General features: G+C 43.1%; 1 protein-coding gene across 1 annotated transcript in view; it reads right to left on the bottom strand.

The window, feature by feature from the left end:
* LGR6 (leucine rich repeat containing G protein-coupled receptor 6) overlaps window positions 1-22,442 on the bottom strand; it is a 187,419-nt gene that overhangs the window by 11,025 nt on the left and 153,952 nt on the right. The window contains exons 7-9 of the mRNA XM_054981772.1: window positions 3,454-3,522; window positions 1,933-2,004; window positions 604-675 (exon numbers count right to left, since the gene is read on the bottom strand). Coding sequence (XP_054837747.1) covers window positions 604-675; window positions 1,933-2,004; window positions 3,454-3,522 — 213 coding nt within the window. The remainder of the gene's footprint in view (window positions 1-603; window positions 676-1,932; window positions 2,005-3,453; window positions 3,523-22,442) is intronic.

The following is a 22,442-nucleotide window of genomic DNA, read 5'->3' as shown; positions in this document are numbered from 1 at the left end:
CCAAGATTACTCAATCCTTCCCTATGTTTGTTCAGCTTCTTTCTGTATCTTTCCATTGCACTCACTTGGCCAACAAAGGCAATGCTATAACTGTCTTGCAAAGTGGTGTTGATCTAAAATGGCATGCACAGTCATCGCCACCACGCAAGGACAGGCATACAATATATTTCTGCATCTTCAGTAATGATAATGTATTTTACATCAATTTAAAGTATTATTTATGTGAGCTGAGGGCCATGCACAAGTTGCAGATGCCATTCTGGAGTCTGTGATTTTTCAACCAGGGCCTCCATGAACTTGCACCATAATTCAATTCCCCCCCATTTTTTTTGCACCCACAGACATGGTAAATTCTCAACCCAGTGGCTGTAAAGAACAGAATTATAATGTATGATCACAGAATCAATCTAAGTGATGCAAACGTGATCACAGGAATTCCTTCACTGAAACTTCCCTGGGCTGGAAAAATCAGTAAGGTAGAAAATGTGCCATAGCTGCACAGTATGCTCGAGTCTGGCTGGCAACAGGAACCATGTTCAGTGTGTTGGTGGTAAATGCGTTTCCCAAGTTACCCCTAATGAAGGGGAAATGTATACAACTCACAGAACTCGCAGACTGGGCAACTGCTGGCACATTTCTCCAGGAAGCAAATGGATCCCAGCCCGGGTCAAGGTCCTGCAGTAGAGAAGAAGACATCATACAGGAGGTTTAAATATGTCAGCCATTCCTGATCTTCTGACAGTGGAAACATTGCTAAAGGAATATACACCTTAAACTGAATCAGAACATTAGTCTATGAAGGTCAATATTGTCTACTCAGACTGGCAGTGGCTCTCCAAGGTCTCAGTGGAGGTCTTTCACATCACCTACTCCCCAATCCTTTTAATCGAAGATACTGAGGATTATGGTTGTTGTGGATTTTCCGGGCTGTATAGCCATGGTCTTGGCATTGTAGTTCCTGACATTTCGCCAGCAGCTGTGGCTGGCATCTTCAGAGGTGTAGCACCAAAAGACAGAGATCTCTCAGTGTCACAGTGACACTGGAACTACAATGCCAAGACCACGGCAATACAGCCTGGAAAACCCACAACAACCATCGTTCTCCGGCCGTGAAAGCCTTCGACAATATACTGAGGACTGAACCTGGAATCTTCTGCATGCCAAGCAGATGCTCTACCACTGAGCAGCCCCCCCCCTTCATGGAGATTATTGGAGTGGAATCAAAAGGGATCTACCATGTGATATAACCATTACTCATGGGAGAATGGGGTGATAGGAGAGGGGAAAACACAAGTAGTTTTGTTACTGTCGTGTAAGAGTTTGGAGAATTAGAAAGAGTTTCTGTGATAAAAATGCAGCTGCTGAGCCAAACTGCAGTCCTTTACAGACTACCATCTGTCCCCTCCCCTGCCTTATTAACTGTACTGAGAGGGACATGGTGACTGTAGAAATGATTAGCTGAATGTCTGATATGTTCTGTTGCCTGGCTCTCAAATGCTGTCAGAACCAGATAATTATAACTTTGACTGCTATAGCATTCCTCCTAAAAATATCATGAAGAAGGAAAATGAAAACTGCCTGAGTAGCAGATTTGGACAGCTCCTTTAGCAGTTCCCTTTATACCACATACAAACCGTAATATCTTCCTGAGGCTAAAGAAAACCATTATCCTGAGTTGGTTTGGATAAGGGCAATACAATGATCTAAGTAATACCCTTTTCTTCATTTCCCCAATAGACTTGGGTTAATAAACAGGTGAAAGGAACTCAATGTATAAATTTTCAACGCATCCAGGTGTTCTTGTCTTAGTGTTTCTTTCCAACAAACAAACAGAGTATAATCCTGGGGATTAGGAACAATATCCCTTATAACTAGTGTGATGTAGGGCTGGGGAGCAGATCCCATTGTAGCCCTGGTAGTATCATTTCTTACATAATTTGGAGTAATGGATTCCCAGCAAATGCTTTCTCTGGAATAGCCTTGACGTTGTTGTTATGGAAGCCCCTGCCAAAGAAGAAGACACCAAGGTGGTTAAGGGTTAAAGGATAGAAAGGATATTGTTTTCATATGAAAAGTCTGTGGACAGCTTCACACAAGATGAAATTTCCTGCATGGCTTATGTGTGGCTCCTGTTTTCGTCAGTAACATGACAAATGCACAGGCTTCTGTTTTGATGCATGGCACTGTGGCCAGACTGGGAAACTGCCACTGATAGTGCTTCCCTGCTGTGTTGATGTGCTGCAAAATAGACATGTCCATCATGTAAACATAATGAATTAGGAAAATCTATTTGTTAACAGTTGTGCTTCACCCATCCACCATGGAGCCAAGGGTGTGTTTTAGCCTCACAACTGCTTTGTATGGTGTGTGGGTGTGACAGAAAGAGAGAGAGAGAGACAGAGATGTTGTCCTTTGAGATGCAAAGATCATTTAACAATGATCATTTGACAATCAGACCAGCATCACATTGCAAACAGGAGTTATATAGGGAATATATGCAGTTGAGTATAAGGAACATCCCATGTCTTCATCCTGGGAAGCCAACAGTCATAGCTCACACTAGTACCTTGTAACTGTTATTTGGTGGGGACCAGAGCTGAAACACATCAAATGTCTGGACAGTAGGAACTGAAAGGCATTCCATTTCTCCAAATTAAGACCATCTGGAATATACTCTAAAGGCTGGAAAAACTATAAACTAGAATGCATGACTGCCTCTTGGGAAGCCACAAACTGCCCATATCTTGGAAAAATGAATGGACATCAGCAGGGCTTTTTTCTGGGAAAAGAGGTGGTGGAACTCAGTGGGTTGCCCTCAGAGAAAATGGCCACATGGCTGGTGGCCCCTCCCCCTGATCTCCAGACAGAGGGGAGTTTAGATTGCCTTCCGCACTGCTGAGCGGCGCGAAGGGCAATCTAAACTCCCCTCTGTCTGGAGATCAGGGGGAGGGGCCACCAACCATGTGACCATTTTCAAGACGTTCCGGAACTCCATTCCACTGCATTCCTGCTGAAAAAAAGCCCTGGACATTAGTGAGACAGAAAATGACTGAGCTTCACTAAATTAGAAACCCTAACATTCTAAAGGAACACAGCCATAGAGTTAGGAGGCGGTGGGAGCTGGGGAAATGGACCCAGCAGAAAATATGTCTTCTCCCTTTTGTGTACCTTTGAATGAATTAGGGAGGTTTGGGAGGGGAGCTGTATGTATGTCTTATTGTTTGTAAAGCTTGTTTGTAAAGCTGATAGCAATTGTCCAGTGCTATCATAAAGACAGAAATGCTATTTGGACATTTATTGCCATACTAGAGTGGACCATGCTGACTTTATGAGAGAAAAGGTGAAAGTGGAATGCATCTTAGGGTTTGGGGTGGCAATTCTGTCCACATCAGAATTAGGTCCAGATTATCTATTTGAGAACTCTTCCCACAGAAAGTAAAAGAAATGCCTTACAGCTCTTGCAGTTGGCTGAGTGTCCTAATGGCCACTGGAAATTCCACCAACTCATTATAGTTTAGGTCCCTGGGAGAGAAGAAAGCAAAGGCATCATTAAGAAAGTTGGGGAAGCTCAGCTGAGTGTGTCGCATTCCAAAGGGCTAGAAAAATGGTTACTAACACTGGAGATGAGCTTTCCAAATTCATGTATCCAGCCCACCCCCAAATCACCCCTATGACTGGAAAAACAAATTCAAAGAGAAGCTGAATATTTCCTATTAGCAGATTTCATGAAGCTTGAGCCATGGCATCCTTCAGCCTCTCAATGATACTGCTTTCCAGAATCCACAGTGTCCTGCTCTTGTAGCATTCAAGAAGGTGCATAAACAGGTGGTCATGACGATCAATGGGTTGGAGTACCTTCCCTAGAAGGACAGGCCCAGGAGTTGGGGACATTTTAGTTCAATGAAAAAAGAACTAAGGATGAGCAATGCGGAGGTTAATAAAATTATGAATGGGGTGGTGAAGGGAGATAGATAGCACTTTTTCCTCTCTCTTCCAAAATACTCGAACTTGTAGACCCCTGTGAAGTTACTGAGTAATGGATTCCAGGCAGATAAAAGGCAGTAGTTCATAACTCAAAGACTAGTTCTGTGGAATTCATTGCCACAGGATATAGTCACGGGCATTAGTTTAGTTAGTTTTGAAGGGGTCTGGACAAATTGCAGTATAGGTCCTTCAATGACTAGTAACCACAATAACTAAATGGAACAGAGCGTAGACTTTCCAATTTCCCGGTGACGGGGGCTGGGGCTGGGCCAGAGGTATTGCTATGCTAGGTTCTTAAAAGAACTGGGGCCCGGTGACATCATAGGGAGTGGCCTCTACTATCTATGGAGGTGGAGCCATGGGATATTTAGGGAGGGGCTCACTACAAATTTAGGGGGGCAGGCACTCCTGGACACCCCCCTAACAATGCCCCTGGGCTAAGCCAAACCTAGGAAAAGGTGAGAGTTGGCCAGTGGTTATATTGGTATTTCAGCGATCTCCTGCTGTGTCCTATTTTTGAAATTCACTTTTAGGATAGTCACTTTAAGATCTACAAGTAGACACACCTTGTGCATAGGACAAACTAATGGTCACAAAAAAGCCTGTAGGGAAAGTTTTTCTGGATGTTCATTTGCAGGAGGCTTGTTTGTGCCTTATTCATAAGAGTGACTTAGTACTGAAGTTTACTAAATTATGGCATCACAGATGCCTACATTTGGTAAATGCATGGTTGAAGTCTAAACCCAGGCGGAATACAAAACAGTTGCTATGCACTCAATTTTTGAGCAATGTACAGAGTTCAAAATAGTAGCATTCTCACTTCAAACTCATATCCTATAAGTGAGTAGAAGCACATTTTGAGGCAATTCAGAACAGTGCTGATAGCCAAGACCCCAAAGTAGACTCACAGTTATGCCACCTAGGATTTTAAGTTACACTGAATGTGATGTTCTTTGAATGAACTCATTAGCTATACCATTAATATCGATTTCCTGTGAGATCTGTTTATGTCCATGAAGAACAGTCATGTGTTTGAGCCTTGTCTGTCTCATGCTAGACCGTAGAAAGGTCTTCATTCTATGAAGGTATACAAATGAACTTTCTGAGGTGCAGGAGGAAACAGGTATATGGGAAGGCCTATTCAGATAAGTTTAGCTAATTCTGGTAGTAGCTGATGCAGACATTTTCCTTGACTGAATATTCTGGCCTGTACATATTAGATCGCCCTTGGCAAATATATGCGGATGTCTACTGGGACAGGCTTGCCTGGGTTGTGCAGGCAGGGTGTCATCCCTGGAGCGTCTTAACTTTTTGTAATAGCATTTCAAATTTGCCAAAGTGTTTTATAGCTTTTAATCCAAACAATCACCAGAAAAAGTAAGCCACAGTGCAATAATACTATTATATGCTTGAAACCAGTTTATGTTAGTTGTGGCTGCCTAGGTGGTGAACAATTGTAAATACACACCTACTTGACCAACTCTTTAGAGTATAGATATTTTTAAAAGAATGCTCAATAGGCTTGCTTGTGCCATTAATTAACTTAAAAAAGGAACTGGTTCAGCATCCACTTCAGCAAATATAAAAAACACAGGCTTGAAGACACAAAATATCTATCAACCAAAAGAATCCCCAAATCCTACAGCAATACATTTGCTGTAGTTTTGAAAGTGCTATTCAACTCCCCCCCCCCAATTTCTTCTCTTAGCATTAGCTCGTTGGTTGCCCCTTTGAAACTGTACCACACCGTTTTAGGGAACAGCAAAATGAAGAGCATGAACATTCCTTGCCAACGTTCTCTCTGGGCTGCACACAGGACAAAAGGAAATTTTTAAAAGGCCTCTGATCTGCATCCCTCCCTCCAGTTTTGTTCATGCAGATGGGCTTTCTCACTGCTTGAGAGAGACAGCACCCAGGCTGCCATTTTAAATATTGTCCCTTTCTTCAACAGATACCACCTCACTATTTAAAAGTGGAATAGAAATGAAGCAGGTCCCTAACCTCCCCCCCCCCCCACTACTATGAAAAAACTAACTGTTCTCAATCAAGGATATATAGACCCATCCCACACTCAGCAAAAACCATAGCAGCAGCAAGCAAGCAAACAAACTATTTTAACAAGGAAACATAGGACCTACTCTTCCCCATTGTTCCATTTCCAAAATAAAATGTAATAATAACATAACCGAAAAGTAATATAAAATAGAGACTCACTTTTTCCTTATTAAAAGGGACAGAAACTGGCACTTAACAGAGCAGCACAGATTGCAGAGAAAATGTGATGAGCAGTTGGAGCATGGTGGCTGGTGTGAATGTCAGAAAGAAAGTAACAAACTTACACTTGCCTTAGGTTTAGAAAAGAAGTAAGAATATTTTATTATAGGATCTCCATACTTTGATAGGAAAGTGGAGAGAGAAATTCCTATCTACCTGTCTAGTCTAAAGATGGACATAGATGGCAGGACAAGTCCTGCATCCATGGTTGTAAGATGGAGATAAAAGGTATGAGTGTGACCAAGGGAGGAAGAGAAGGATGTCATGAAGAGGAAGTCCTGAGATTAGCAATCTATACATCAAAGGATAGTTCAGGGCAGTAAAGTAGTAAACAGTAAACAGATGCCCTAAACTTTCTATCTTTCTCTCTGGTTTGTCCCCCTCTGAAACCTTAGGAAAGGGACAGCATCAAGTCCTCCTCATCTAACATTCCCCAAATGTAAATTGGAGCCAAGCAAGTATGTTGGGCCCAACGGACACCTAGCAGTCGCTACACTGAAAGTGAGTGGAGCTAGTCAGGGTTAAGGACTAAGCCATAGCCTATGGGCCATAGCCTGAGGTCTCTTAAAGCAGTGTATAAAAGTTTTTTTTTATAAATATAAACAGAAACAGAACAGAAAAAATAAAATAAAAACGATATCACAATGAAATTGTAAACAGTAGAAATTATATGATAATAGCAACCATTTTTTTACTGTCTTCTTGTAATAAAAGATTATCATTTCATCTACAGCTTCCCCTCCTGCCTGTTTTGTTCACAGATTGTGATCTGCAAAGGTTTTTGGTTGTATCTTTGCACTCTCCAGATTAATAACTAAGGTTTTTGATATCCAGCATATATAAATCCTTGAATACGTTTGGTGTCTGTCAGAAAAGTATACGCCGAATCCACACTTACCCGGCACAGCGCTAAGCAGGCAGAGAGCGTCTTTCTGGTGCATTTTATGACGTCATCACGCCACGAGAGCGGCATCATGGTGTGATGATGTCATAAATTGTGCCAGAAAGACACTCTCACTCTGCCTGCTTAGCGCTGTGCCGGTAAGTGTGGATTCGGCCATAGTCTTTAGTATTCAGATTTTTGATCCTCCAAGCATCTTCCAATTGTAACATTTCCATATAATTAAATGTATTTTTGGGAAGTCTGCCTTCTTTCACCTGTCTTTTTTTTTTTTTTGATCCATTGCCCCATTCATGTCTCTCCTTGAAAATGTAAAATGGATTGGAAAACATTTTCATAAAATTTTCTCTTGCATTGTTTCGGGCATATAGCGTTGCTAGTACATAAATCTTGCCTTCCAGGAGCCTGATTTTCAAAGTCATATATCTTCCTTCAAAGTCTCTTAATTCTTCTGTGATGTTTATTTGTAAATTATTCATATAAACTGTGAGTCCTTTTTTATTATAAATTCTTAATAAACACACAAATACATACTAGTAAACAGGAACAAAGCCCCCAAAATCATGGAAATTGTTGTATGATAAAACAGGAAGAGTGGGCAATCCTGTGCTTCAGCTGCCATTGTAATTGAGTCCCTCATGTGAGTTTATCCTTGGTTGCCCGAGAGGAGACTCTGCCACCCCGGCCAAATCTGGGAGGGGCGGGCTGAGCCCCTCAGCCCCCCTGTAGTGTACACTACGTATGGAAATTTACACCTATGAATGGAAGTTTACACCCTGAAATTTATACCTATGAAATGGAACCTCCATGTTCAGAGGCAGTAAGCTTTCATTTACTTGGCTACTTGAGAGCCAGTTGAGAGCCAGTTTGGTGTAGTGGTGAAGAGTGCAGGACTCTAATCTGGAGAACCGGGTTTGATTCCCCACTCCTCCACTTGAAGCCAGCTGGGTGACCTTGGGCTAGTCACAGTTCTCTGGAGCTCTCTCAGCCCCACCCACCTCACAGGGTGTTTTGTTGTGCAGATAATAGTAGCATACTTTGTAAACCGCTCTGAGTGGGTATTAAGTAATCCTGAAGGGTGGTATATAAATCGAATGTTGTTGTTATTACTGTGAAACAGGACTCTTATGTTCCCATTGCTCTTATGTTCCCATTGCATTGATAAACTATACTAGGGTCCTTCTTCCTGTCATTTTTTTTTTTGCTGGATCAAAAGTTTACATGTATGTAATATAAAATATCAGACTGCCTTGTTTTTTGGATAAAGTTAGAAGACATTTAAAACCACCAGGTTAGTAAGTATCTCAGATGATTTGCGGACCGGTTTACAAGTGATCAAGGTGTGCGAAATGGTTTCATCACTGTAGAACAAGCATGCCTGAGACATGTTGAAAAAGCATCCGATATGTATAAGAAGAGTATTGAATGTTGCTCCACAGTGAAGTTTCTTGGGGTCCAGAGACTGAAACTCTCAGGAAAAGCCACACTGTAGCTTAAGTGCTACGATTATAAAAACATTATTGTATTATTTATTTAGAAGAGACCAGCACAATGGAATATTTAGGGAAATGTGTTTACAGGGAACTAACTTGAGGTACAAATTCCATGTGACTCTTTCTAGTGACAAGGTAGTTCAGTGGGTCATAATTGGCAAATATCTTGGAACATTAGAATAATTACTGGCTTATGTGGATTACTTTATAATTACACTTAACGGACCTCCAAGTAATTACCACATGAATGAGATTATGGTTAAATGGCAGAAATAACCATGAATTTACTTTGCAATTAAGTGGGATTTGGATTCCAATTGCTTAGTGGTACCTGCTATGTTCTTTTCCTCCCTCCCCCCCCAATTTTATGGCGATTCCTCAGTAACTCTGCTGCGCCCTTACCCATAGTAAGCAGAGCTAGATATGCTTGGCTTTAGCAATTGAAAGAAGGATCATGTAACACAAACTGGTGTAAAAAGGGTTCTTGCTTGCTTGCTTGCTGTCAAGTCGCAGCCAATGTATGGCAACCCCATAGGGTTTTCAAGGCATGAGGTGATTTGCCATTGCTTGCCTCTGCCTAGCAACACTAGACTTCCTTGGTGGTTTCCCCACAAGTACTAACTAGGTCTGACCCTGCTTAGCTTCCGAGATCTAATGAAATTGGACTAGTATGCGCTATCCAAGTCCACACAATTATATCAAATATCATAAAAATATAGCAAGGAAATAGTCACTTGAACTCAAAGGTAGGGGTTAGATTAAAATAGGATCTGGGAGAACCAGGCTGAAATCCTCATGAATTTTACTGGATGGTGTTATGCCAGTCACTCTCTCGCAGCCTGACCTACCTCACAAGGTTGTTGTGAGGATAAATGGAGAAGGGGGAGAACAAGGCACACTAAACTCTTGGAGGAAAGCCAAGATAAAAATATAGTAAATAAAAAGAAAAGAGGTATATAAGATGACTAATTTCAAAAGAAATGAGCTGTATGAGCCTGTATCAGATTGTAGTCAGAAACAGTTTTCTAGATTTTTAAATGCATCAGTCTTCTGTGATGCATTGTTCTGTATTCAAATATCACTATTCTAAGATTTTCACAAGTGATACTAGGAACATCTTTTAAATATGAATGTATATCCTGAAAATACTTTTAACAGGAGATGGATAATTGAATGTATATTCTTATAGCTGTACAATCAGATTACAGATGTGGGAAATGCAAAACCAAATTTAAACATTTTTAAGAAAACAGCACATGGCTGATACAACAAACAAATTTGTTAATATATTTCTTTAGGGCATTGGTTTTCAGTTGGTGGATTGAGATCCACAAATGGGGCACAGCCCGGCCTAAAATAGCTTATGTAAAATATTTCAGAAGTAATGGGAAGAGAGGGAGCATAAAGATGGATATACACAGTAAAAAAAATTAAATATTAATTTGTTTAGACTATGTATGGTAAAAAAGAGTTTCAGTTCTGAATGGACTGAAGACTGCTGCTCTCTTTGATTTCATGGAGAAGGGAATCCACTTGCAGTGACTGTTTGCAGTGGTCAAGAAGAGAACTGGTGAAGAGCAACATGCCTGAAGAAAAGTTGGGAATGAAGAATGAGTGTGGAGACAATGGGTGAGGGGCTGCTGCTGCTCCTGCGCTTATCTAACACCCTTCTGGACAGATTAGTGCCACACTCAGAGCAGTGAACAGTCAGTGTTATTACCCCCACAGTACAGCTGGGGAGCTGAGGCTGAGAGAAGTGACTTATCCAAGGCCACCTGCAGAGTTCATGGCAGTAGTGGGAGCCGAACTAGCAGAGTGCTGGCTCACAAGCCAACCACTTAACCACTATGCTACAGTAGAAATACTAGAAAATGGTATTTGATAAGGCCCCTGAGTAGAAAAAAACATTTGTCTACAAAAAAAAGAAGTCCAAAGAAAACATTCTGAGGGTAGCAAAAAGAACATTGGCTTTAGGAAATAAACAGTAAACAACAGTGGCCACAGCAAAGAAGGTAAAAGAAAAAAACTCATGAGGAGGAGGCTGAAAGGAACGGCTGCATTTAGCTGTAACTGTTGATATACAGCAGCAGTTTTCAACCAATGGGTCAGGAATTTGGGGCCTTCGTGTGGGCTGTGAGCCCCTCTGGAGTCATCAGTAATTTTTTTGCTGTCTTTTGGAAGGACATGCTGCCAGTGCAGATACGTAGGGAGCAAGGGTCCCTGCGGGCATTCCTTTGCACACTTTCTGAGCAGCAGCAGCAAGGTGGGATCATTCACCTTTTCCTTTTACGTGCCTCTGATGTCACATGCGTGCAGTTTAAGTGGCTCCTGGATTAGGAAAGGTTGGAAGCCTGTGTTATGGAGATTGCTAGATCAAAATCAATATATCTAGACCTAACAGAGTTCCTATAGATGTGGGGAGCTTTGAAACATAGGATATTCATCATGAAGTACACCAAACAGCTTCTTTATTAATTGGCCATTCTTGATAGGATCTATAATAGAAATGAAAGTAAAAACATCATGTAAACGCGTTTTCTTTTTCAGTTGTTCTTCCAGGAACTCCATTTCAAAGGCTTTCTTCAACTGACAGTTGCAACTTTTTGGATATCGAGGAGTATGCAAGTACATACAGGAATAGTTCTTTCTGAATGAATGGTGGTATTCTTCACAGTGTTGGAAGCCTATCTGGAGAAAGCCCTAATCATTGCTTGGCAGAGAGAGAATGCACTGTATTTTTGAGCTACAGCTTCTGGTAGGACAGCAATCCCTAAACTTGATCTGGGAATGCAGTTGCTGGAGGGGCAAAAACTGAATCAGATGCAAACAGGCTCAGCTACACAAAAGATCTTTCTTAGCGCCTGCTGTTAGAAACATCAGTGTTAGGCAATGCAAAAATGAAACAACCTCTTGTGATACCTCTGAAGTGTGAGTCTTTGGGAAAATCATAATGATACCTGAGAGGGAGGGAAGGAAGGAAGGAGAAAGAATGCTTCTAATAGATGAGGAATATCATTGCACTAAATACAGTTTGGTTTATAAAATGACAAGGAAGATTCTAGGCACAAGTGAACAGGGAAGGCAGTGCAGGGAGAGGAGTGAATGGATCTCTATACGCCTGTCTCTGGTGCTACTGTGAAGCAGTTTTTCCTGATTCCACAGAGCACTGTGGTACATTCAGTAACCTTCCAGCTTTTCTGCAGCTTTTTGAACTTGTTTTACCATAACGTTTTTAGACAGATAACAGCAAAGTCACAAGGGATGCCATGTGGATGGGAAAGTATGGCTCTTTCCCATCCACATCAGTGCCATTTCCCCATGTCAGTCTGTTGCAGCAGTTCCAACACTCTGCATGCCACTAGAAAGTGTACAGATTCTTTGAAATCAGTAACTGACATATCACTGTTATAATGCTATAGCAATGTCATTTACCGATTTATTTCACCAAGGCAGGGGAATGGTGGCCATAGTGGACTGGGGCAGGGAGAGTGAGGGGGAAACTGCCTTGTGGAAGCCTCATTGCTGCTTAATTCGCAGCTGCATTAGCAATGAGAAAACCTCACAGAATCATCATGGTGTAGAAGACCCTCAGGGGCACTTTAATGTGAAAAGAGCTTTTAATGTTAAAGAGCTTTTTGTGGCCCAGTTGTCCTGTCAGGGTAGTGGGGAATGAGGCATGACCATAAAACAGCTACTTAACCACATTCATAATTGCCAGCTCAGGTTCTGCTGCCAGTCCCACTTTAAAATAGGAATCTCTTTAAAATCCTCCTCTTCCGGAGATGGAACAAGCCAACTAAACTTGTTATTGTGCTGGTTAGTTTCTGTGTCTCCATATTTAGAACACCTCAATCAATGTTTATTTAGGAGTAAAAGTACATTGACAACAGCAAACCCATGATTGCCAGAATGGGCTGCCAGGGTGATTTGAACCAATGACACACAGGCTAGAACTATTAATAACTCTTAAAGGGCTGGAGGTGGGGGAGCAACAGATAGCCTCTGCTCAATTTACTACCTCTTAAGGGCTATTAGTGGTTTTGCCTAGGAAGCCAAGAAAAAATTATATGTAACTATAAATTCCTCTACAAAATGCCACAAATTTGCAGCTAATAAACCTTGAAATGCAGTAAGATCAGAAAATGGAGCTAGAACTTTTCTGAGTATTTTCATCCTGTTCCAAGCACCTTCCAGTAATTCAGGCAGTCACTGCAGCTCTGCAACAGTACTGTCCAACCAACAGAAAAAGAGTGCTCAGGCCTTCCAAACTTTTCAACAGGTAATTTTTTTTGTATTGGAAGCTAATATTTTTCCAAGCTGTAAATCGTTTTCATGCTACCAGAAGCCAGGCAGAACTTTTTTTTTGGCAAACATTTGATTGGGGATAAATACTTGTCAATAGTTCAGCAGTGCAAACATTATGGGGGCAGGGGTGCAACATGCAAGAAGTACAACAATTTGGGTTATGCCAACATAGCATAGTAGAGTGTTGGACTAGGATGTCCATGCCTGTTCTCCATACCCATCTTGCCACCTTAGAAGTGTAAGGTGTAAAATGGATTGTTCAGCATTTCCATTTCCACTGGTTATGCAAGACTATGCAGACCTGGCAAGATGTACTTCAGAAGTAGATGCCACATTTATAGAAAGCTCCCTGGTATGTAGAAAAAAAGGTGAATTGTCCAGGTTGGCATGAGAAATATAACAACCATCTGATGCAACATCCAAAATAAAGATAAGAGCTTTCTGTGTGACCAGCGTTCCCTTTGTCTGAGGAACAACATGCAACATGCTACCGACAGAGACAGTGCCAAATATTTGGCTTTGGGGGAGCTAGTAGAAGGCAGGGTTAGCAAGAATGGAGTGTTTTGTCATACATGACAACCATTGCATTCCAGATTGTTTAAGGATATGCTTGAAACAATCTTGGAATGAGCCCCCATGCTATTCCAGAGAGGGTGTTAGTATACAGAGGATCAAAACTCAGCTGTCTCATTTTGTCCCCAGGCTATCCCCTTCCATTAAGGCTCCTTTCTCTACCATTTGCAGAAAGCACCTCTTCTCAGCAGCCTCCTCTATAGCATAGGAAGCTTCTGAATTCCATATGGTTTCAATCTGAGCTGAATTTATTTAACAAGTTGAAAGTAAGCCTTAGGGAGTTGGAGTCTCCTGGGGGGTCCTTCACCATACAGATGCAAGAGAAAAAAAAGAAGGGAGTATAAGTAGGAGAAAGAATAATTAGAGCTGCAGTCACTCCAGTTATAGAGAAGTGTGGGACTGATTACTCAGAACTGAATGATGCTCAGAATTACCAATGCCAGATTTGCTCCATCTTTACTATGCATGATTGTTCTTGTATGCATGGTGCGCTTCATTATGTGTATGTGCATGTTTGAAAGGGTCACTGTTGGTAAAATGCCTACTGATACTGTACCCCATGATATAATAACTGTGATGGTTTAATATAAACACCCTTTGTATGTATTGAACATACAAAATGCTACAGACTTAAGTGATAAAGGAGACTCCACCTTGATTTATTACTGGTGAGAGCAGTGGTCAGGCTATGGGTGACAGGATATGGTAGACAGATACCTGTACCATTGCAACAAGAAGTCCAAGCTCTTGGTTAAATGGTTTTATTCAGAAATCAAATCATTTCCATATATATTTTACCATAGGATTACTCAGAAGCAAGAAAGCATCTAAGCAGTACACGTTCCTTGACAGGAATAGGAACTTGAGGAAAGTACATCTCTAAATACCCAATCACTCCTCCCTCCCAACAAAACCACAGGTTTACTTGGCAAACGTTCTGGGAACTTTTTCCAGGGTTTATACATCAGCCTAGACTGGACAAAAGGTATAAGATTAAACTGCAACATTTCAGACAGTACAAGGTCGCTCCTGGGAACTTCAAAGGGGAAGGTGGGAGGAAGGAGATAAGCCAGCTGCGTTCTCAGGATGCCTGTGAAACGAAAGCGATGGGTATGGCATTTGCAAAATGACATTAAGATGCAGCATTTCCTTACAGTAACATACAGAATGAAACAATGGCATGGGTGTGTGGGACACAGACATGACATTTCTGCCTCCCCTCCAAATTGCCTCTCCCTCTCAAGGGCCAGGCTTGTCAGGATAATGCTTATGGAAGCTGGATACGAGTCTGGGAGCATTAACATGGGATTGTTCTACCCATTCCTGAGAAGACACATCGAAGTCCTTCCATCTGAACAAATAGAAAAGTTTGTTATGTTTTACTTTAGAGTTCAGAATTTCTGCAACTTTAAAGAGGATATTACCATCCACTAGTATTGGATGGGGGCTCCTTGTCCTATATGCCATTCATCTGGCGGGGGAGCTTTTTTCAGAAGACTGAAGTGAAATACTGGGTGGGATTGCTTTAAGTTCTTTGGAAGTTCTACTTCTACAGTTACATCATTTATTATCTTTTTCATGTGAAAAGGCCCGATATATTTCCACCCAAGTTTTTTACTAGGTTCCTCTCCTCCGAGGTTCTTTGTAGAAATGTACACAAGGTCATTTGGTTGTTGTTTCCATTGTTCAGAACGCTTTCTGTCAGCAAACTTTTTGTAGTCCTCTTTTGCTTGGTCTAGAGTCTTTTGCATTAAATTCCACTGGGAAGTTAAGTCAGTCCACTATTCTCCCAGGTCTCCTGGTTTTTAAGATTCAGAGGTTGTAACAAAAGGTACAGCGTTTCATTCATGTCCCTCCACTATTTTGAAGGGAGAGGCCCCTGTAGATGAATGTATAGAATTATTGTATGTATATTTGGCAAAATGAAGAAAATCAATCCAATTATCCTGTTGATAATTAATGTAACATCTCAGAAATTGCTCTAATACTTGATTCGTTTGTTCGGTTTGTCCGTCTGTCTCAGGATGATAGGCGGAGCTAATACTTTGTTCAATTCCAGTGACTTTAAGAAGCTCCCGCCAAAAGTTGGCAACAAACTGTACGCCCCTATCAGATATCACTTTGGACGGAAATGAATGCAGTCTAACTACATGTTTCATAAAAAAACTGGCTAGTTTCCTGGCTGTCGGTATGGTGGTGAATGGAATAAAGTGTGCTTGCTTGGAAAATAAATCCACCACCACTAAAATCACTGTATATCCCTTTGAGGGGGCGGGGGGAGATCTGTGATAAAGTCCATTGAAATCACAGCCCAGGGTCTAGGAGGGGTTTCCAAGGGTTGTAACTAGAGATGGGCATGACCAGCAATACAAACTAAAAAAAGCCACGAACAGCCCAATCAGCTGTTCGTGAACAAGCTGTTTATGAGGACCCATTCTAACCAAACAGGTGGTCGTTGCAAGACTCGTTCCTTGCTGTTCATCAAGCCAGACAATCTGGCACCTGCAATCAATTCCCTTGTCAACCGGAGGCAGGGACTGCCTAAACTCTGAACTCCTGCTGTTGCCCTGGAAACCCCAATCTAAGCCCAATTTAACTTGATAGGCAGGTCTTCCTTTCAAGTGTGGAGCTCCAAATCTGTTACAAGGAAGCAAAGAGCAGGGGGGAGGGGAGAGGGAGAGACAGTTGCTGTTGGCATTTTGAGAGAGAGACAGGGAGAGTGCATTGGAGCTTGAATTTTCTTTGTGTGTGGTGGGATAGGGATCTGTGGTGGGATAGGGATCTACCTCTTCAAGTTCCAGGGCTGCTGCCAGGCTCTGGGCCAAGCTATTATTTATTACTGGTACATTTCCTACTGCCTGCTCAGGTAAGGTTTCTGGGAGTGGTGGAACCTTCAGGTTCCAGGGCTGCTGCCAGGCTCTGGGACCAAGCTATTATTTATTATTGGTACATTTCCTGCTGCCTGCTCAGGTAGAGTTTCTGGGAGTGGTGCAGTAGGGATCTTGATGGCTGGAGGAGAGCCTGCTGGCCCCCATGAACAACAAACACCATGTTTGGGGTTTTTTTTTCCTGTTCATGCCCATGTCTAGTTGTAACAGTCCAGGGGTTTTTCCCCTCCTAGCTTTTCCCATTCTTCCCCCTTGACATGAAGCTACATACTGTGACACATTTTTTCTCATACTAGGCCACCAGAATTGTCTTTGTACTAAATGCAGGGTTTTTAGGTACCCAAAATGTCCAGCGATTTTTGCATCATGACGTTGCAGAATTTCTTTTCTTAAACTGACTGGAATGTATAATTTGTCCCTTCTGTACCAAAGCCCATTTTGTCCCTGCTTTAGTTCTGCTTTGGGCAATGCTCCCCCCTCCTTTTCGGTTTCTGCTTTCAGTCTCTCTTCCCACTCTGAGAGATCAGATTTCACACTATTTCTTTGCTGTGCAGCTTGTCTGCGAGTCATCACCACTCCTCCTAATTGAGCGGGTGAAAATACAGTATCAATAACTACTTCCTTTTGACTGTTATGTTGAGGCATGCGCGAGAGTGCATCAACTAGGAAATTTGATCAGCCAGGGAAATATTTCAACGTAAAATAAAATCTGGAAAAGAACTCCGCTCACCTTAACTGCTTGACACTCAATTTACGGGGGGTGCACAATGCTTCTAAATTTTTATGATCAGTCCATTCTTCAAATGGAACGTTTGCCCCCTCTAACCAATGGCACCAGGTAGTGAGCGCAAATTTAACCGCAAAAGGTTCATTCTCCCATCTGCTCCAATTGCGCTCAGCGTCAGAAAACTTTTTAGAAATGTAGGAACATGGATACAACTATCCCTCATCATTTAACTGCAACAAAACGGCCCCCACTGCTGTATCACTGGCATCAACCTGGACCACGAATTTCCGATTCTCATCTGGGTGCTGGAGCACAGGTTCTGATACAAACATCATTTTCAGTTTCTCAAAAGCCTCTTGGCATTCTGCAGTCCAGTTTAATTTAGCACTTGGCTTTTTCCCTTGTGCGCCCCTTCCCTTTGTTTTCAGTAAGTCTGTTAAGGGAAGGGCAATTTGAGCAAATCTCTTTATAAAGGGTTGGTAGAAATTCGCAAATCCACAAAATGATTGTAACTGCCTCCTCATTTTGGATGATTCCCACCCTATTACAGCTTGAATTTTGGCCAGGTCCATTTTCAGTCCTTGATGTGAGACCCGGTTCCTCCTTATGAAACTCACATTTAGACAGTTTTACTGGCAGTTTGTGTTTCTTTAAAGCAGTCAGTACCTTCCTGACCAATTCCACGAGATTCTTTATCAGGAGAATAAATCAACACGTCATCTAGATAAACAACAACTCCTTTATACAGGTATTCATGCAAAACTTCATTAATCAAATTCATAAAAATTCCTGGTGCCTCCTGGAGGCCGAAAGGCATTATGAGGTATTCGAATTGCCCCAAGGGGGTGTTGCATGCGGTTTTCCATTCGTCCCCCTCCCTTATCCTCACTCGGAAATAAGCATCTTTTAAGTCCTGTTTTGAAAAGATTTTACCTTGGGCCACCACACTGAGCAAGTATCTAATTAAACAGGAGGGGGTATGCATTTGACATGGACACAGCATTTATTCCACGATTGTCAGTACACAATCTCAGCCCCCCATCTTTCTTTTTGCGGAACAATACAGTGACAGCATGGGGGGAACTGGCAGGGCAGATGAATCCTCGCTCTAAGTTTTTGTCAATGAACACTCTCAGCTCTTTTCTTTCGGCTGGGCTCATGGAGTACAATTTTCCTTTAGGCAACTTTTCCCCTGAAATGAGTTCAATAGCATAGTCCGTGCCTCTATGAGGGGGTAGCTCGTCAGCTTCTTTTTCATCAAACACTTGTTTTAAATCTTGGTATTTGGGGGGAATGGCTTTCTCCTCCTCGGCGGTCAATAACACAGTCTCTAACGGGGAGGGTGCCGTTACTTTAGTCTATGCATGTTTTGCACAACGATCTCCTTTAAAGACCACCATCCCGGTAGACCATTTGATGTACAGGTTATGGTCCCATAGCCAACAACTTCCCAGTACCAAGGGATATTTGGTCACATCACTGACTATATATGTTCGATTTTCTCAATGATTTCCCATACCCATCGGGGTAGGCTCAATTTTATAGGGTGGATGATTCATACTAGACCCATCCCTTTGTTCAAACACTATAGAGTCTTTGAGTTTAGTTCGTTCCAGTCCGAGTCCTGTGACTAGGGCTGGCAATATTAAGTCCCAGGAACATCCAGAATCTATTAATGCTTGCACCCACACATGAGTTCCCTTTTTTGGATTTAGTAACATCACGGGCATAAACAATAGGGCCTCTCTTTCTCTCACCCCTGGGGGTTTCAACTCCTTTGGGACCTGCCGCCGGGCCCTTTTTACGGCAGGTCTGTCTCGTTTCCTGATGGCTGGGTGAGGTTCTCCTCTGCTCCTTGCTCTGTAGGCTCCCTGCCGTCTCCAGGACCCTCATTGGCATCCAAGCCAGTTTCTGGCCTCCCATGCTTGGGAGGCGCTCTTCGGCTGGGCGGGTTAAGGGGGGGCACGGCCTGTGGCATGGTTCAACCCCTTCCTCCTGGCACTGGCTGTGCTGGGCACTGGGCTGCAAAATGTCCTCCTCCTCCACATTGTAGGCAAAGTCCTTGTTTCCATCGTAAATCTCGATCAGTTCCTAGGAGGGGGGGGTCTCAGCCCTTGTGGGGTACATCCCCCATCTGCGATGGTTGGCCTCCTCGGCCCTACATGTTGCTGCATTCTTACGAGTCTCACCACTTGGGTTCTGTTTTCAACCTCGCAGGCTAATTGGATCCAACCTAACAGAGTCTGTGGGTCGTCCTGCATTAAAGCTCTATCTAGCAGGTCAGCATTCAGTCCATTTTGGAAAAGTTCAATTTTAACTCCTTCATGATAGCCCTGAGCTTTGGTGGCTAATTGCCTGAATTTGGCAGCATATTCTCTTACGGATCTGGACCCTTGTCTTAAGGTTCAGAGTTTTGTTTGAGCCCTTTCCCCTTCTAGCAGGTCTTCAAATTGGGCTCTTAGCGCATACACAAAAGCATTTAAGTCATACACGCTCCCATATTATGCAAAGTTACATACCACTTGGCTGCCGCCCCTTCCATGCAGGATCCTAAGTGACTCACCCGAATGTGTTCCGAAGGAAACAAATGTCCCCAGTTTTGGGAAAACTCCATGGCTTGTACTATAAAAAATCCCAAGTTCTTGGGGTTCCCATCAAATGTGGCTTCCAATTTGAACCATCCTTGTGGCAATCCTGCTGCGGGAGCTCCTGCTCCTTGGCACCCCACCGGCTGGTGGATCGGGGCTCCTCCAAAGGGGGGGGGGTTGAATGTGTCCCTGTGCCACGAAGGGTATTTGATGGGCTCCATTTGCTCTATATCCCAATGGAGTGGTCTGTGGTATCCCTTCGTACTGTGGCCAAAAGTCTTGTGCTCGAACCCTTGGGGCTCCCTGCAGGGGGTATATTGGAGGACCCCCCATTTGCGGATGGTCCATTTGTACTCCTGTCCCTATTGGGACGACGATAGGGGTCCTTTGTGGTTGGTAAATGGGTCATACTTGAACCTTGGACACTCTCTGAGAGGGGTATACTGTGGTACCCCAAGCATTGGATTGCCCATCTGTACTCCCGTCCCCACTACGACATTCAACGCAATAGCTGGCTGTTGCTTGCCTTAGGGTACTCATCTTCCAGCGCCAGCCACCGGTGTTCTTGCACTTGTTGCAGCAAGCGAAACATTTACAAGCGGTGGGTCCCCCAGCTGACCTTCCATTGTTCCTTGGGTTGTTACAGGTAGGCCCTATATATAGGATCCATAAATATGTCCGTAGGATTACTCAGAAGCAAGAAAGTATCTAAGCAGTACACGTTCCTTGACAGGAATAGGAACTTGAGGAATGTACATCTCTAAATACCCAATCACTCCTCCCTCCCAACAAAACCACAGGTTTACGTGGCAAACATTCTGGGAACTTTTTTCGGAGTTTATACATCAGCCTAGACAGGACAAAAGGCATAAGATTAAACTGCAACATTTCAGACAGTGCAAGGTCGCTCCTGGGAACTTCAAAGGGGAAGGCAGGAGGAAGAAGCCAGCTGCGTTCTCAGGATGCCTGTGAAATGAAAGCGATGGGTATGGCATTTGCAAAATGACATTAAGATACAGCATTTCCTTACAGCAACATACAGAATGAAACAATGGCATGGGTGTGTGGGACACAGACATGACAGCAGTACAGAAAGAATAGATGAGTCTGGTGGAAATCTGTATCAATACAATCTGCAAAGAGCTATCCTTTCAACCAGCCTTAGACTATAGCATTGGGACAGCAAGGAGAACACAGCTTAAGAGGCACGCCTTGTGCCAAAACTGAAATTATCTGAAAGACTTAAAGTGATGTATTGAGATATCCAGAGAGCTCTAGATATTTCTCTAGCTTGCACTGTATGTTCCTCGTTGTGGGGCTCAGTGATAGTGAGGACTCCTCTGGAAGAGAGGAGCCTCATGTAACCAGCCTAGCCAGCCCTGACTCAGCAGAAGCCAGTGGTCAGGAGGAACAGCTGCTGGAGGATCAGATTCCACAGTCAGCAGCTGAGCCAGAGGCACCGACACCCTCCTGCTCCTACACCACCGGTGACGCTCAGCCCAGGACATCCAAACCTCCAGCTTCACCCAAAGAGCACCGCAGACAGAGGCAACGTGTAGAGCTACAGGAGAGATGGCAAAACGCATGCCTCCTGGCCAGATGCCAGTTGCTGGCTGAAAGCGATGAGGAGTAACCACAGGATAACTCCCACAGCAGCTGGCTCCAAGCCAGCATCTCTATAAAACCCAGCCTCAGAAGACCAGGAGGCATGGAAGCAACATATCAGTTCCTGCTACTACTGTGACCACTCCACTGAACCTTGCCTTGCTCTGTGACTTTCGGACTGGACCTTGACTTTGCTTTTGGATAGCCCCCAAACTTACCAGTAATTGACCTACAGACCTCTGGATTTGGCTTTTGGATTTTTGACTGTCTCCTGGCTTTGGACTGGTACTTTGACTTTGGACTGGACTTTTGACTGTTCTGCTTGGGCTGACCCAGCCCACGACACTCCTTCTCAAAAGCATGAAATTCACTTTCATACCAGAGCAGGAGAACAGATGCCTGCTTCTACAGATGCCTCAAAATGTGGAACAGAAGAGATCTTATTCCAAATGATATTTCATGCAACTCCAGACAAAGGGCATGCTTCTTTATTGCTCTTACTGGATTTACTGAAGCCTTTGATACAATGTACCATGCCATCTTGTTGAGGCTCTGGACTGGTTCAGATATTTCTCGCAGACCAGACTCAAAGGTTGTCACTGGAGACCTGTTGTCATCAATGTGGTACCTATCCTGTGGGATTCCACAGGGCACAATCTTGTCCCCCATTTTATTCAATCTCTATGTAAGGCCCCTAGGATAAATAATTTGTAGTTTTGGGGTTGGCTGAATTCAAGGTATTCATGAAGCCTTTTCTGGCCTTGGGCTCTCATATCTGCAGGACTGCCTCTCCCCCTGTGTTCCACCATGACAGCTTCGCTCACCCGAGCAGGGCCTTCTGCAGGGCCACCCTGCAAATAAATGGGCAAAATCAACAAACACCTATACACGTGCATTCTGTGTTGTGGCCCCTACTTTATGGAATGGCTTGCCTGAGGAGGTCAGGAAGGCTCCCACTCCCTTGGCATTTCACAAACTATGCACAACTGAATTATTCAGGAGGGCATTTTTTTCTCTCAGTGCTGAAGCATAAATCTCTTCAGATTAAAGTAGGCAAATTTACTATATACCATTAAGTACTGAAGTTCCAGTACAGTGATCTAG

This window comes from Eublepharis macularius, chromosome 5, assembly GCF_028583425.1.
Source record: "Eublepharis macularius isolate TG4126 chromosome 5, MPM_Emac_v1.0, whole genome shotgun sequence".
Classification (NCBI taxonomy): Eukaryota; Metazoa; Chordata; class Lepidosauria; order Squamata; family Eublepharidae; genus Eublepharis; species Eublepharis macularius.
This window is presented reverse-complemented; position numbering and strand designations above follow the sequence as displayed.